The following is a 16,678-nucleotide window of genomic DNA, read 5'->3' on the forward strand; positions in this document are numbered from 1 at the left end:
ATCATCTATCATCCAAGTAGAAGCAGTGCTTTCAAACCCGTCGAGAACAAAGAACCTAAGTATGTAGTATCTGACATTTGCACAGTATTTAGTTTTCCAAAATCTCTCTAAAGCAAACAAGCCCCACTCTAAAACAAGATTTAAGTATATAAACTAGGGGGAGAAAACCACCGTCCACTCAAAACGTAGGCCTACTCATTCTACAAAGGTACTATCATGGCTTCTTAGGGATTGACCATCTACTGAAAAAGAAACTATATTTGTTAGGAGAGGTCACGTCAGCTGCTCTCTGCTACCGAATGGGCATCTTCAATAGCCAGGGTTCTCTACCAGATTCTGGGCAAACGGTAGGCCCTCCATGCACTCATAAATACTCCTCCCATGTGTATAATGAAAGTAATAAGCATAGCCATCTAGATTTCTCCAAGATATCATAAATAATAGCAACACACAATGTACAAACTATTCACAAAGCAGAATATGCAGGATTGTGAGAAGACATCTACCGTAAGGAGCAAGTGAAGGGTATTCATGGCTCCGAGTCCTCTGCGGGTATGCCCTGCTACCGGGTGGCAGGCGCCAGTCAGCAGCATGTCCCCCGTGAGACGGTCGAGAACGCAGGGAGGGCCTTAGCTCCCAGCCGGCCCGGGGTGGTGGGAGTTGGGGTATCCGGGCGGCTTGAGGTCGCAGAGCCAGTACCTAGAGCACTTACACCTCAGCCCTCTCTGCGTTCTGCCACCACCCCCCCCCGCCCCCCGCCTGGAAGTGCGCACGTGCCTGGCACGCCCTCTTTGGCACGTGCCCGCGGGCACCGGGATCCAAGCACAGGCGGGGGACACAGCTAAAGCCTGGAGCCTGCTTTGGGTTCTGTGTCTCCCTCTCTCTCTCTCTGCCCCTCCCCCACTCATGCCCTGTCTCTGTCTCTCTCAAAAATAAATAAACATTAAGAAAAATTAAAAACAATAAAGGTGAAACTTTGCGATGCTTTCCTCCTAGCCTGGTATCTCTCCTGTGTGTCTTCTACATGGTTCTAGATGATGGCTGGTTGCTTCCAGGAATTGGTAATAGGGTAAGGGCTGGCAGGCCAGGCTGTTTCCCCAAGGAAAGACCATGAGAGCGCACAAATTTCTGAAAAAGTAACAAGGTGAAGACGACTCTAGTACAACAACTCTCAAGGAGGATGCGACTTGCAGTTGCAAGAAATTCTCTGATCTGTTGTCTGGGACAGGACTAGACATGCCCCAGGCCTACTCAGCTGCCCCTGATGAGGGAAGATCCCAGAACCTGGGCTTTTGGGTTGTCACAGGAAGCAAATACACGAGCGACTGGGCTCGACCTGGAGTCCCCCGTGCAAAGCTCATCTCTCCTCGCATGGAGTCTGCCTGAATGATGGACATGCATTTCATTTATTCCACCAATATGTGTCTACACCTTCTTTCAGTTGAGTATTCTTGTGTCCTTGGGGATCATAGCAGTGAACAAAACAGACATAGTAGCTTACCCTCTCGATTGAAGTATAAACTTCAATCCAGTGAGGGGGGAGTAATGGATAATTAGAATAAAGAACCAAACGGATGTCAAGTTGTAACTGGCCAGGAAGAAAACTAAATTGCATGACACATTTAGGAGGTATGGCAGGTGTCACTGGGAATAGGAGAGGCAGGCCAGGCCTCTATGGCAAATTGTCAGCAGCAGAGACTTAAAGGGAGGCAGGACAACTGAATGGCACTATTAAGTGAAGGCCCTAAGTTACCAGCAGCCAGGGCCCTGGGCACTTTCAAATAGGATCAGTGCAGTGAGGCCCTGTGCTCCCCTCTACCTGTGGTAGAACTTGAATTCAAAGACAAAATAGGACCCGCAATCTGTGGCAATTATTTGCTCAGGAAACCAACCTGTTATCTACAATGGCCAGGCTACTATCTCGAAGTCAGACTGGCAGAAGCTTGTATACATTGTGTCCCCGCTTTCAATTTAGAATCAACTGGAGAAAGCCACTTATAGTCCCCTAATCCGTCCCATAGTATGGCCCACCTCTAGTTACCTCACCTACAGTTTCTCCATGACAACAGCCTCCACTTAAGTCGGGGCATCCTAGAAGCCTTCCCTTGTTTTCTGCCTTGAAGCTTTCCTATTCCTCTGCCTGACTTGGAGTCTCTGCCAAATACGAGAGATCGCGGCAGACTCCCTTGCTGTCCCAGGCACCGAGTCCATAGCTTTTGCCTGTTCTCATGTGCTTAGTCTTTGTTGATTTCCCTGGAAGACTGGAGGAGTCATTCCTTACAGAAATAAGAGTGGAATTACTCTTAGCCTTGCCACACCTTCCATATTTCCAGCTGTCTAATTTCCACTTTTAAGCAAACAGACGGCAACACGAGAATCTAAGGTCTATGCTGGGGTGACCACCTAAAGGTCCTTACTTGTCGACTTTGTAAGGAGGCTAGTCTGTTACTGAGGTGAGGATGTTGGAGGAAAGGAAAGGGGAGGGGCTGACTCAGAAAACCACTCAGAACCCCAGAGTGGGTGTGGAGATTATTATGATCTAAAGACATAGGAGATTCAACAGAAGAATCTTCTCAGAGCTTCTCTGATGTGACTCAAAGCAGCAACTGCTGGGAAAGGCCATAAATTTTCTGAGTGCGTCCACTCATGGGAAGAAGATTGAGAATAAATCTATCATAAATCCCCTCTCTGGGAACGTTTCATGGCCATGAAATAGTATGAAAAGACCACTCACACCCACAGAAACAAAACTCTTCCTACCTCAACCAAAACACCAGAAACAACAAGTGTCTGTGAGGATATAGAGAAAAAGGAACCCTCGTGCACTGTCGATGGGAATGCAAATGGGTGGAGTCACCGAGGAATAGAGTATGGAGGTCCTTCAAGAAATTAGAATAGAATTACCCTACAATGCAGGAATCACACCACTGGGTATTTACCCGAAAAATACAAAAGCACTAACTCAAAGGGATACATGCACCCCTACGTTTATTGCAGCGTTATTTACAAGAGCTAAGATATGGAAGCAGTCCAAGTATCCACAGACAGGTGAATGGATAAAGAAGAAGTGGTATATTTCTTTCCCCAGATTGGAGAAGTTCTCAGCTATTATTTGTTCAAGTACACCCTCAGCCCCTTTTTCTCTTGACTCTTCTGGAATTTCTATGATATGGACATTTTATCAAAGAACAAAGATTAGGTGAAGGCCCCTACTTGAAATATCTTCATTGTCTGGCATGGGGACCCTTTGAGCTTTGACACAAGAGCAGAAGCCAGAACAGAAATGTCTGGACCAGAGCGAATACCTTGAAAATCTTTCATTTTCCTGGACAGGCCATGGTGATATTGGTCTAATGTGCATATTATAAAAATACCCAAATGTAACGGTCAATATTCCATTTGTGCTAATCTATTAGGCAATAAAGTGTAACGTTGTTAAAGGTTTTCTACAGGTGATGTTTATTTAGTAAAAGGAAGATTTAAATAATGAGGACAGGCACGAAGGTGGCTCAAACAGTCGAGTGTCTGAGTGGAATACGGCTCAGGTCATGATCTCATGGTTCTTGAGATCAAGTCCCAAGTCAGGCTCTGCAATGAAAGCATGAAGCCCTGGTCAGGATTCTCCTTCTCCCTCTTTCCAAATAAATAAAGAGGAAACAACAAATACAGACGGAGAAAAAATATACATTCTTTGAAAATAATAGCCCCTAAGACATGGTGTCATCTTCACAGTCCTTTGGCTTTGAGTGCAGCAGGTGTCTGTGTTTGTGTCTACGAGTGGTGTGCAGGTTGGGCATCCATCCAGGACTATGGTCTTGTATTACGGAATGTGCCCACAGTGGACAGGCACAGTCCTGTCCCCTTCTGCATTCTCAGGGGCCACACATCATCCTTTACTCTGCGTCTCCAGAAGCTGCATGACGGGGCCAATTCCAATATTTTGATTCTCATCATTGTACACAAGGGCACATGTGTACCGGAACTCTCTCTTTCTGTAGGCGTGTACACCTAGCACAACTTTGGGGACATAATTTCTGGCATTTTTCGGGGGCTGCCTCCAGTTTCCAACATCTACAGACTCTTTACTCTGTTGCGTTCATATATGAAAATCAGGGACCCCCGGGACTGAGTGGATACCTGAAGAATAGGAGGACAAGCCAGCACTGAGGCCATCAGGGTACCTAGGAGTGACCCATGGGGCCGGGAAGAAACCACACTCCCTCATTCTGACCTCCTGCACAGCATCCCTCCCCATGCCCTAGAACACACTCATCCAGGCCCCATCCCATGACAAACCCCAGTGGCCTGTGTGCCTCCTGGTCCATAGCTCTGCTTCTCAGAAGAGCAGCCAGTCCCTGCTTTCAGGTCAGTGGAGGATGCAGGCTGGGCCACTGCTGTCTGCCTCCTGGCCCTCCTCCCAGGCTGGGTCGCTTACACTCAGGAAAGTACCTTAAGTGCAGCTCAGGTCAATGAGTTAAAGACCATGACCTGAATGGGTTCATCCTGAGGATTCAGTGGCAAAAGCAAGAACCACTTGCACCTCGGCAAGCAAGAGAGTCCTTTACAAAGCACATCAGGAGCTCAGGGAGACTGTAGGATGAAGACTCAGTCAGGCTTTGATACCGAGTCAAGCCCCTCCACTCTTCAGGCTCCTCCAGCATTGGCGCCCGCCACCTGCCAGCCTCATCTTTGGGGAGCAGTGTCCCTGTCATGAGCAGCCACACAGCACCCACGGGTGACCACAAGACACACAGGAATAATGCAGGGCTCCCTGATCTCCCAGCAAAGAAAGTGCCATTCCAACCGACACATCCTCAGAGGATTCCAGGCAGATCAGACACAACTCTGTAAAATCCAATGCTTTTGAGGCGCCTCTCAGGAAGTCTATGAAAAATGTAGGTCTCTTCCCAACTGCAGTATTCTGAGATGAATTCACTGAGCAGTAGAGTCAGGCACTGGGTTCCAGGACAGAAAAGAGAGACAAGGTGGCCAGCTCCCAAGATGCACAGGGCGTGTTGTGGCAATGTGTTGGGAACCATATATTTATGTTACAGCTCCCTGGGTCTGGTTGAAAGAAAACATATATCCAAAGAAACCTTCTTTATGGACTTGTTGGATTATATAAACCACAAAACATTTCAGAAAATTTGCACACTCTCACTCCATATACCTTCTTACTCTCATCTACTTTCGATCACATCATCCTATATTCCCAGATACTTTTTCACTTACTGGGAGTGCATGATATGCTCTAGAGAGACCGCAGTGACTCTACAACATTACTAGTAGACCTAATAAATGATTTCAGTCATGTTAAGATATGTATGTCGTTTTCCATAATGTGCTTCATTTCTGTACATGAATCACAAACTATCAGAGTGAAAAATTAAGAAAATAACTTAAAATAACTCCAAAAGAAGAAAATCCTTGACAATAAATCACTCTACAGGCACCTGGGTGTCACAGTCAGTGAAGCATCTGACTTTGGCTCAGGTCGTGACCTCATGATTTGTGTTCTGAGACTTCTGATGGGCTCTGTGCTGACAGCTCAGAGTCTGGAGCCTGCTTCAGATTCTGTGTCTCCCTTTCTCTCAGCTCTTCCTCACTCCTACACGTGCTCTCTCTCTCTCTTTCTGTGTGTGTATGTGTGTGTGTTTCCATGTATCTCTCTGTGTCAAGAATAAATAAACATAAAAATATTAAAAAAGAAAAGAATGAATTTAACCAAGAAGATGAAAGACCTCTTTACTGAAAACCAGAAATCAGTGGAGAAAGAATTTGAACAGACAGAAATAAGCAGAAAGACATTCTATGCTAGTGGATCCCAAGAATTAAGATTATCAAAATGTCCACACTACTTAGAGCCATCTACACATTCCCTAGGTGCAATCCTTTCAAACTTGAAGCACGTTCCCAAAAACAGAATAATCCTTCAAGGTGGACAGAACCACAAAAGGCTCTGAATACCAAAGTCATTGTGAGAAGGAAGAAAACAGCTGGAAGCACCATGCTTTCTGATTTGAAACTAGATATCAAAGCTACAATAACCCTAGCAGTACAGTATTGGGGTAAAAGCAGACACACAGGTCACTGGACCAGAACTGAAGGCCCAGGGAGAAACCCACACATATGTAACCAATTAATTCACAACAAAAGAACCAAGAATATAACCTGAGGCAAAGGCAGTCTCCTCAATAGGTGGTGCCCAGAAACACCGGGCACAGAAAAACAATAGGCGCAGAAAAACAACGTGACACCTATTTAGCATCACACACAGAAACGAAGTTAAAATGTATTACAGACTTGAGATCTGAAACCAGAAAGTCCTGGATAAGACCTTGGGCAAGAGGTGTGGGAAATCGCACAACGATGTCCTGAGTTGGGAGATTATAGGGAACGCTTTGCAGAGCAGATCACTGCTCTCTGGCCTTCCTGCAAACAGTTGCAGCAGCTCACTTACCTAGTTGGTGTGTATCTGGGGGGCAGGCGAGACTTGGCCGATCTAGGGCCATGTGTATCTAGGGGTTGGGTTCTGCGTGGTCTCACCAAGTCCATGGACCGTGTTGTCGCGTGGAATATTATATCCTGTCTCGATGTGGTTCGCACCATGTCTTCAATACGTTCTTTCTAGCATGTGGCCCGCTGACGTGTTGCACATCGTTTGTAGGCTTAATGACTACGGGAGCCTGAGAGCAGCTCGCGGAGACGTCCCTTAAACTCCCTCACCTCTTGACTTGCGTGGAGTCTGAAGCAATCCTTTCTGCTGTCCTTGGCTTTGCTGGACAAAGCCAAATGCCAAATCCACGAGAATGTTTGGATCTCAGTCTTGACTTGAGTTTAGGGATTTGACACCAGAAGCCAAAGCTACAAAGGAAAACTAAACAAGTGGGACTACGTGAAACTAAAAAAAAAGTTCTGCACAGCAACAATATCTTTCACAGAATGGGAAGGCAACATAGTGAATGGGAGAAAATACTTGCAAACTACATATATGGTCAAGGGGTAAAACACAAAAGATATCAAGATCTACTACAGCGCAACAATGCAAAAGCAAAGAGCAATGATGGAACTGGCAGAGTCCTGAAGAGGCATTCTTCCAATGAAGACATACAGATGGCCACCACATACATGAAGAGAAGTTCCATGTCACTCCACATTAGGGAAATGAAAGTCCAAAGCCAAAGAGATATCACCTGAAACCTGTCTGAACGGTCTTATCAAAAAGACAAGAAAACACAAGCGTCGGGTACAATATGGAAGAAAGCGAATCATTGTGCCCTGTTGGTGGCATTGGAACTTGGTGCAGAGGCAGTTGCAAACAATATAAAGTTTCCTCACACAATTCAGAAGAGAACATCCATATCATCCAGCAACTTCCCTCAATTACCCCCCTAGGTACGACTCGGAACACATGAAATCACTAACTCCCAAAAATACCTTCACACCTGTTATTATGCCACAGTGTTTTATAATAGCCTGGAGGGCATTATGCCAAGTGAAAGAACTCACACGGAGAAAAACACATACAGAATGCTCGCACGTATATGGGGAATCTGAAACCAAAACTAAGAAAACAAAAACCAAAAATCCTCAAAACAGAATGAAACAAGCCCATCAATAAATACATAATGATGATTGCAAAGGTGGGGGGGGGGAGCATGAAGGAGGGAAATAGGTTAATGGTCAAGAGACATCACTGAATAAAAAAAGACGTTGCCAACAGGGAAAGACAGAGTAAAGGTGACTCAATATCTCAAATTCTAGCTTCCTGTATTTCAGAGACCTTAGTTCAGTCCATTCCATTCACTAGACCTACGTGAATAGTAACGAATTATCAGGACTTGGCAATTTTTGCAACATGAGTACTTTACTTAAGATTTCGTATCCAAAAGGACAGAGTGCTTACATTACTAGGTAACTTAGATTTTCCATTATTTTTATGGTTTATGCTGTCACAAAAAACTCCTTAGATCTAAGTGGACACTTTCATTACTCTAAACATATGTACATAGCACTAAAACAGTACAATAAAGGTAAGGTGCATTGTCCATCGCACAAAAGTGATTGTTTTTCTCCTTGTTGTAGGGAGCGTTTGGTGACGAAAAGGTTTCAGGTATCGAGTTCCTTATCAAATTCCATGCGATGGGTTATGCACAATATAGTAATCATGGTAATCAAGAAAATAATGATAGTCAAGAGAATCATAATCTCCTGAAATGCTGACAGAGACAACTCACCTCCCGAGGACAAAACCGATGCCTAGGAGCCTCAGGTGCTCAAAGTGGCCTACACCACACCATCTTACTGAAAACATGAAGCACCAGTCAGCTTGATATGTAAGTTTGGGAAAGCCTCAGTTCTGAGACTTTTGCTTTCGGTGAGGTCACGGTGCTGCCTGCAGGAAGTTTTCATCTGTTGTAACAGCATTGGGACACACTATTGAAATGAGAATTTCCTATGCAACAAAACTGTGTCTCTGGAAAGGACTGGGACACTGTCGCGGTCCGGACAAATACAGGACACGGCATCGCAGACACTTACACAGATGCACAACCACAAACGCCAACAACCTGACAGAGGTGGAACCCATGCAATGAAAGAGCGTTTGCTCAAGACCTCATTTCCAAAGGAGGCTGAGAGACCAGCACCGTCTGCTCAGGTACACATGCACTGGTTTCTAGGGACCCGGTGGACTCTGAGTCACTTCTCCCTCATGCTGCCTGGTGAGTCCCGGAGGAGATGTGATTCCTAAGGTCTGAAACTCTTGAAACACAGAACGAATGCAACACAGGAGGCGCTCCACGGAAAACGGGAAGCACCACGCCCCACGGATAGGAACAACAAAACCCACCAGTCTGCCTTGGACAAGGAGCTTTTCCATCCACCTTCCACGCCACAGTGCGAAGAAGACGTTCCCACCCAACATGTCCCAAAAAGATGACTTTGGACTCCATCCACAACACCCAGTCTCTTCAGCACACACGTCCATGTAGGAAAGAGTCTGCACCACCCTCTAAACACAGAAGCGCCACTTATTCCTGCCTCCCTGGCTGTGAGTTCATTGATTGAATGCAAATTGCCTTCAGAAATGAAGAGCTCAACAGGGAGTTGCACTTGCCCTAATCCAGACCCCTATCCTGTAGTCCCATTGATTCCCATGATAGAGGATCCCCTTTAGCCACAAGTGGGGTGAGATCTCCCCCTCCCCATCAGAGGGTGCAACTCTGCCACCAGGGGCGGGGCGGGGCTGGGCGGGGCAGGGCAGCAGGTGTGGAGGTGGGAGGCAGGAGGCCTGTGTTCACCTGCTCCTTCCACTCTCAATCCCTTCAACACCGTCCCCTGCTGGCCTCCAGCAACTCAGGCCCACCACCCTGACTCTCCGTGGAATGTTCCTCTGGAATCTCAGGTCCCTTGTGCTTCATTTTCACAGGCAGGAATGTTTCCTCCTGCTCATGGATGCGACTTCCCTGGCCCTGCCTTGATATTTTCCCACAACCGCAGGTCCACCCTTTCCTTCCATCGTTTGTTCGTTCTTTCGTTCGCTCCAACCACCAAGCCAGTCAGACCTCCATGGGCACTCAGGTTGCCCCCCACCCGACCTGAGGCACGCCCCACCGCCGGAGCCTAACCCCCTAATGGATCTGGGCCCTCCTCCTCCAGGGAACCCGAGTCCAACCCAGAAAGCTCACTCCTGAGTCCTCCAGACCGCAGCCGCAAAGGAGCCCAAAAAGAACCCGGAGCACGAGTGAGGGGGCGTGGTCATGGAAGGGGAAGACAGAGAGGGGCAGGGTGGAAGGCCACATGGGACCTTGTCACTAGGACCCCTACCTTGGCAGCACCGCGACCGAGGCAGGTCCTGGAGGGAGGCTGTGGGTCTCAGCTGCTCCACCTTTAGGCTTCTCCCAGATGGTCTTTCGGGGGCGCCGGGGGGCATCGCATCGCGCTCTGTCCCTGCAAGGGCTGGCACTCCAGCAGAGCAACCAAAACCAAGGCGACCCGGGATCGTGTCGCGCGCCCTGGCCTCTGGTCCAGGAGCAGCAGGAGCAGCAGGGCCACCACCCTCCTAGGCTGGAGGCTCATGGCTCCCAGTCTTAATCGCGTGGGGGGCGCGAGCACTACCGTTAGCGCTAGGGCTGCCCTAGGGCAACCGCCAAGGTTACCGGGTCACAGGCGACAGGCAGCAGCATGTCCCCGGTCGGGGGAGGGGGGGTGTGGGGCGTCAGCCCCTGACTGGCCCAGACACTTGGGGGCTCGGGGCGGCAGACAGGCTGGGAGCCAGGACACAGAACACCACTACAGCCTCACCTGTGCCCCTCAACGGGCTCCGCCCCTGGCCCAAGCGCATGCGCACACTTGTGCGCGCCCTCCCGCACACCTGCTTGGTCCCGCAACCAGGCCGCCCCATCCCCCCATCCCCCCACCCCCGCCCCCCTCAGGGGGCACAGCTCCTGGGTGAAAGGGTCTGCACCACTGCACCTCGCTGCGCCCACCAGATGCTCTGACCGCCTACCCGCCAGCCTGACACCCAGGAGCCAGGCAGAGGGCTCCAGAGACCAGGTCAGTGGGACAGGGACTGGCAGGTGTCTCCTCCAAAGGTGGACTACTCCCTTTCTCCCCTCAAGAGACCCAGGAGGCTTCTGCAAAGCTGGATGTGTTGAGAGGATGTGGGCATCCCAGGGAGCCACTGAGGGGAGGAGAAAGTGAAGACCCTGCCAGGGTCAGTGCCTTGGCCAGAATCACAGACGGGTAAAAAGTCAGAACCAGGCATGACCCCAACTTCATGTCCTCAAAATGGGGTCCTGGATTTGACCCCAGGATTTCGCGGGGGGCTCTGGAAAAGGGTGTGTTACTGTCACTGGGTGCAGACATGGAGGTGGCGTGGGGGTGGGGCTGAAGAGGAGCATCACAGAAGACATCCCAGCACGTTCTTCCCTGAGGAGGACCCCCAGGCCAGGGCAACCCACTGAGTGCCACCCTGTCCCCATTGTATGTACCCAGTGGAAAGACAGGGAATGGCTCGTGGCACACTACTGACAAAGTCTACATAAAAGAGAGTTCTGTCCTGTTAGGCCCCAACTCCAATCCCTTCTGTAGGGATTGCTGTAGAAAGTAGAGAACCTAAGCTCCTAGGAAATGTTTGGCCATCCTTCCCTAGGTGGGCATGTGACCTTCTGGGACCCCAGAAAACAAGCACTGGTAAACACACACACACACACACACACACTCACGCACGTACGCACACCCGGGAGGACTGTGGGCTGGGATCAGAGGAGCAGCAGAATCAGAGGAGGTGAGAAGTTGAAGTCAATGTGGTTGGATAAACTTCCAACAGGTGACACCGCTGCTCCAATTTCACAGGTATCATCCCACATATGCCTGAGGACATCCTGAGGACATCCTGAGGACATGCCAGAATGATCTCCATTGGGCGGAAAAGACACGGACCATCCCTGAGAAGCACAGTCGCGAATCTGGGACCAGAAAGACGTAAGAAAGAAGAGTTCTGTCTCAACCCAGATAGGTCTCACAGCTGGGACCCTGGCTGCCCCCAGAGCTTCTCAGGGGACTGTGGAGAGGGGTGCATTGGTGGAACTGTGTACCGATGTGACATTTCATGGAGAATGGGGGTGAGCAGTCAGCAAAGAGAGGACTATTTGCAAAGGTGTTATCCCAGAGGGGGACTCAGGAGGTGGATCCTAGGCAGTGACATCACTTTGCTCACAATAGGCCCCAGGAAAGCTTGGAACTCCTGTAACCTGGCACCCATGTTCTAGGAAGGTCCCATACCAGGCTCACTTGCCTCCAGACACAGAGACTTTAGGATGTTCTCTTGTTGTTTTCCCAGGTACCGGGGCTCTGGATGCCAGAAGCCCCAGTGCGCAGGATTACTCAGATGTTGGAGAGGTTTCCTTAACCCACGCTGGCGATGCCTCAGGATGTTTTCCAGCAGGTCACATAAGGTAACACAGAGAAGCCTAGAGCAGGCCAGGTCAGGTCAGGTCACAGCTCGGAGCCTTCCCTGGGCACCCCCATCCCCTCATGTTCAGTTTCGGGGAAAGGGGGACATGGGGGCCGGTCCTCCCCGGGACCGGAGCAGGTTCGATGGCAGTGGACCACCTGGTGGACCCATCATGGCCATGCACATGTCATGCTGGGAAGGAGGGAAAAGGGATCTCTGAGGTGCCTCTAACCTGTAACAGGTTGAATCCAAGGCCCTCAAGCCACCTTGCTTCTCCTCCGTGGGGGAGGTGAGTGCACACTGTGGTGTCATATCTAGAATGAATTCATATGGGTCTGAGGACAAGCGAAAGCAAGCAGACACGGCTTTGAGGACTCCTGCCTGCCTGCCTGCCTGCAGCCTGCTGGGCACTGTCTTGACAGAGCCACATGCCACAGATGGAGGAGAAGCTGAATGAGAGCCCCTGCTCTACTTCCCTGAAGGAAAGGAGGAAGCCCCATGCCATCAGCACGAAGCCGCGCTGGCTCAGGGTGAGTGCAGGTACCAGGGAAACCCAACACCAAGGGGCCACAGGCAATGCAAAGAATCCCAGGGCCCAGAAAACACACTGCTGCTCCCCTGGTAGCGCTCGGAGACTCCTGGTCCCAGATGAACCTGGAACCCCATCTGCTCCTCAAACATGCCAGCAGGGCCCAGCCCCTGCCACGGCCAGACGCAACGTCACTCTCCACTTATTTGGAGGAAGATCAGAAAGGAGGCGTGAGACCATTTCACGTCCCATTCTGTCTAGAATATATTGGCATTGTTGTACACGTTTCCCCGACGAACGTTCCCAGGTGGCCCGTTTCGCCCGACCATCCTTCCCCACCTTCTCCACGTCTGACACACGTTCATGAGGAGCAGGGAGATATTTTACCCAAAGGACATGGGGCTCATTGCATTATGTCTACTGCTCTGCACTTTGGTGGCCAAGCAACACGCCCCTGGGGCCCCGCCAGTCAGGAGCAAGGGCCTTAACACCTAGACAACATTCTGGAAATGAGACCACTCACCTCACCCATTCAGCCCTTCACAAATGTGGGACTGTGACAGGATTCCCTTCTCTTGCCATGTCACAGTGCTGCACTGAACATCCTACATGTTCTATTATCCTGATCCAACCTTTGCCAGGTAAAGTCCCTGTCTTGGGATCCCCAGAATGGACTGTGCGGTTAGAAATCACAGGGACACTGCTGTTAATGCAGGGAGCTGCTGTCCATACTCATCTAACAATCTGACCTGAGATCCTAATGTGTTCAGTCATTTCCCACCTCAAATTCTCGTGTGAATGCCAAGATCCTTTTCCCACTCTGGGCAACCACGTCTCAGGCTTTCCACAAGTCAGTGGCGTCTGGGGGTTTGGTCTGCATTCTGGACTCCAACCCTCCTGTTGGCCATAGTGCTGTGTCTGATTCTATGTCCCTCCTGTGTTCTACCTCAGGGTACAAAGGTCACACGCGGGGATGATAATGAGAACTGTGTGCTGTGGACCATCGATGCAGCCCTGCTGAAGCAGCGAGTGGAACACCTCGTGCCCGCCTTCCTGGGGAGAGACCCCACATATGTCTCCACCTTCTTGGGCACGTACACAACCTTTACTACCACCCAAAAGGTCTTGGAAGTGTTGTTTATGAGGTGAGCACCCTGCCCTTCACAGCCCAGTGTGATTCAGCCCCTTAAAGCTCTGAGTCTCAGGAAAGTCACCAAACGTCCTGGCCTCTCACTTTGTTCCTCCGATCCGGGTGGAAACACTCCAGGTCCTCAGTGGGGGCACTGCAGGGAAAGTCACCCTGGCCTGTGGAAAGCTCTGCTGGCAGGGCTGCGTCTCTGCTGGGTCATCTTTGTCCTCTTGCCCATGATCAACTTTCTGCCTCATCCCTCACTGTCGCCAGGTGTTGACTTGGGCTGTTTTCCCATTGGAAAAGGAGACTGGAGGCTCTATCTGTGTGTCTGAGTCCTGGCTCAAACCAGTCAATGATGCCCAGGATGAGCAAGACGCCCAGACCCACACCAATATGTGTGATGTAGCTGACTCAGGCCCTATCATTCTTCAAACACGCACGAAGCCCCACTAGGTGCAGGCACTTCTGTAGGAGCTGACTGGGATCCAATGCGCAGAGCGGACAGTACCCTCCCCTCCAGAGCTCCATTCTAGTCAGCAGTCAGGGACTCTGGATAGGACAAGATGTAGCATCCACAGGACAGCTCATATGATGTCCTTCTGGCCTCCTCCAGATACGGATGCTTCCATTCGGAGGCTGAGGAGGATGGCGGACCCCGGGAGCAGGAGAAACTGTGAGTAGGCTGAGCTCAGGCTGGAGGGCCTTCCTTCTCCAAGAGGGCAGTGCTGAGACTGTGCGTGGGAGGGGCTGCAGGACCCAGCATCCCACATGTCTGAGAGTCCTGTGAGAGGGCAAAGTTCTGAGGGCTTTCTCTTGGAAACAAGGAAAGGGGTTCTGTCCTGTCTGGTCGACGATGGGCTGTGGGCACAGGGAGGCAGCAGAGGGCGCCAGAGGACCGCGTCAGCCCCTTAGAGTCCATCCAACCCCATCCCTTCCCACTCACAGCCTTGCCTAGACCCCCATCAGGGGACCCAGAATAACGGTTTTGGGGAGCATCACGCTCACCACCTTGGGGAACAATCACGGTGCGTGCTTAGCCAGGGTACAGGAGACACAGTGAGGGCTCAAGGAGCACATATCACCCACACGATCGGAGAACGGTGTCAGCGGGAGGACACCCACACGTGCACTGAGTGCATGAGGCAGCACAGAGGCACAGGTCGTCACGTTGAGGGCATCAGGAGGGTCCCAGCAAGCCCAGGTAAGAGACAGAGTCCTCTTGTCCCGTATTTGCGCAGATTTTCGTGGAGCGCTAGGGTATGCAGTGAAGGCACTGACTCACCCCGACACCACCCCTCCACTCACGCACGGACTTGAATTCCGGTGGGAGGTAGGCAGCGGGACACAGCGAAGAGTCTGGCTGGCTTCCCCAAGAAGGACAGCGACGACCACATCATTGGTTAAGGGGTTCCCGTCAAAGAGAATCTTGACGGTCCCTCTTCAGTGACCAGGTCACTCGTAGGCGGGACTGCCAAATCACAGGTGGACAACGTACAGAACCACCCTCTGGACGTCCAGGACCAGGAGGCATAGAGGCCAGGTCCCACAGGCCTGTCCTGAGACATCAGTGGGGGGAACACCCCATGGTGATTGTTCTGGCTACTTTTGTATCCCCAGGGCCATCTCCTCCATCCTGGGCACCTGGCTGGATCACTACCCCGAGGACTTTTTCCAGCCTCCAGATTTCACAAGCTTGAAGTTGCTGCAGGCATATGTAGGAGTCCACATGCCGGGCTCCGAGCTGCAGCGCCGCGCCCGCCTTCTCTACTCATGGCGGAAACACCGTGAGCCCAATGAGCCAGAGTCTCTGGGTGAGGAGGACTCTGGGTGGGAGATGTGGGCATGTGGAGGGGACGGGGTATGTCACAGAGAACATGTTTCCTGAGACTGCAGGCGGGCCAGGCGTAGGGACTAGTCTCAGATCACTGCTCCATTAACCTGCCATCTGGGAGATTTCCTCCTGGTGGGTTCTTTGACTCAGATGACAATGTCTGCGGGAGAGGTTTCCTGCCATGGAATGGCAATCACAGTGATGACACTTTCTATTCTTGAAGCCATGGCACCAGCTCCAGAGCCACGTTCAGACGTCCCTCAGGAGCGATCCCCCGCTATCTCTGTGGTGCCCACTGCAGCCTCGCAGCCCAGGCTGCCTGAAGCCACTAGTTCTCCTGGAGCTCAGCGCGTACGAGAATCGGAGACCCTCACTGCAGTGTCCCCACCAGGGCAGGAGGTACTCCCAGCTCTGGCTGACAGTCAGGAGCTGGAAGAGCCACCTGCCCCTTTGGTGGCCCCAGAGCATGAGCAGCCCCCAGCCCCAGCCGGTGGGGTCACGGAAGGGCTGGAGGAACCACCTGCTACAGCTGAGCAACCAGCCTCTGCTCCCCAACAGCGGCTCATGTCCGCTGCAGCCCCAAAGGATGAATTCCCTGACCTTTTCATTGCGTTCTTTGTCATTTCTGTAGTTCTTATAGAGGTATTTACTGTCCTTATATATTAGTGTTTTATAAATAAAAGATAAACTAAGTTCCAAACAATTTACTCTGATCCTTTGAAATTACAACTTCAAGTGTCAGTACGTACATTCGCAGGATTTTACACCCGTGACCACTATGTACTCCTAGAACATTTCCATCACAGAGACACGTGGACTACTAATCACCCATGGCTCATTCCCTCACCCCAGTCTCTGCAACCAGCGATCTCGGTTTCTGCTGCTTTAGCTCCTCTGGGTTTTCCATGTGTGTGCAAACACACCACATGGCCTGTTGTGTCTGGCTACATGGCAGGAGACTGATTAATAATTGCTTAAATATTCAATGGCACTAATATTTTTTATGACAGAGGAATAGTCCTCAAAGAACAAAGATTAGGTGAAGCCCCCACTTGAAATATCTTCATTATCTGCCATGGGGACCCTCTGAGGTTTGACACAAGAGCAGAAGCCAGAAGAGAAATGTCTGGACCAGAGCGAATACCTTGAAAATCTTTCATTTTCCTCGACTGGCCATGGTGATATTGGTCTAACGTGCATACTATAAAAACACCCAAATGAAACCGT

The 16,678-nt window shown here is 50.6% G+C and overlaps 1 protein-coding gene across 3 annotated transcripts; it reads left to right on the forward strand.

The window, feature by feature from the left end:
- Positions 1 to 11,590: 11,590 nt before the first annotated feature.
- Positions 11,591 to 16,151, forward strand: LOC123383566 (ral guanine nucleotide dissociation stimulator-like). 3 transcript variants are annotated; one of them, XM_045051465.1, is made up of 6 exons: positions 11,591 to 11,960; positions 12,359 to 12,489; positions 13,440 to 13,633; positions 14,234 to 14,293; positions 15,238 to 15,431; positions 15,675 to 16,151. In XM_045051465.1, the coding sequence occupies exons 2-6, from the start codon at positions 12,388 to 12,390 to the stop codon at positions 16,115 to 16,117; spliced, it is 993 nt and encodes a 330-aa protein (XP_044907400.1). In that variant the 5' UTR covers positions 11,591 to 11,960; positions 12,359 to 12,387; the 3' UTR covers positions 16,118 to 16,151. The 3 variants fall into 3 exon arrangements, with proteins under 3 accessions (XP_044907400.1, XP_044907398.1, XP_044907399.1); XM_045051463.1 differs by having other exon boundaries at positions 12,382 to 12,489; XM_045051464.1 differs by lacking the exon at positions 14,234 to 14,293 and having other exon boundaries at positions 12,382 to 12,489.
- Positions 16,152 to 16,678: the final 527 nt, after the last annotated feature.

The sequence above is a fragment of the Felis catus genome (assembly GCF_018350175.1).
Source record: "Felis catus isolate Fca126 chromosome A2 unlocalized genomic scaffold, F.catus_Fca126_mat1.0 chrA2_random_Un_scaffold_43, whole genome shotgun sequence".
Classification (NCBI taxonomy): domain Eukaryota; kingdom Metazoa; phylum Chordata; class Mammalia; order Carnivora; family Felidae; genus Felis; species Felis catus.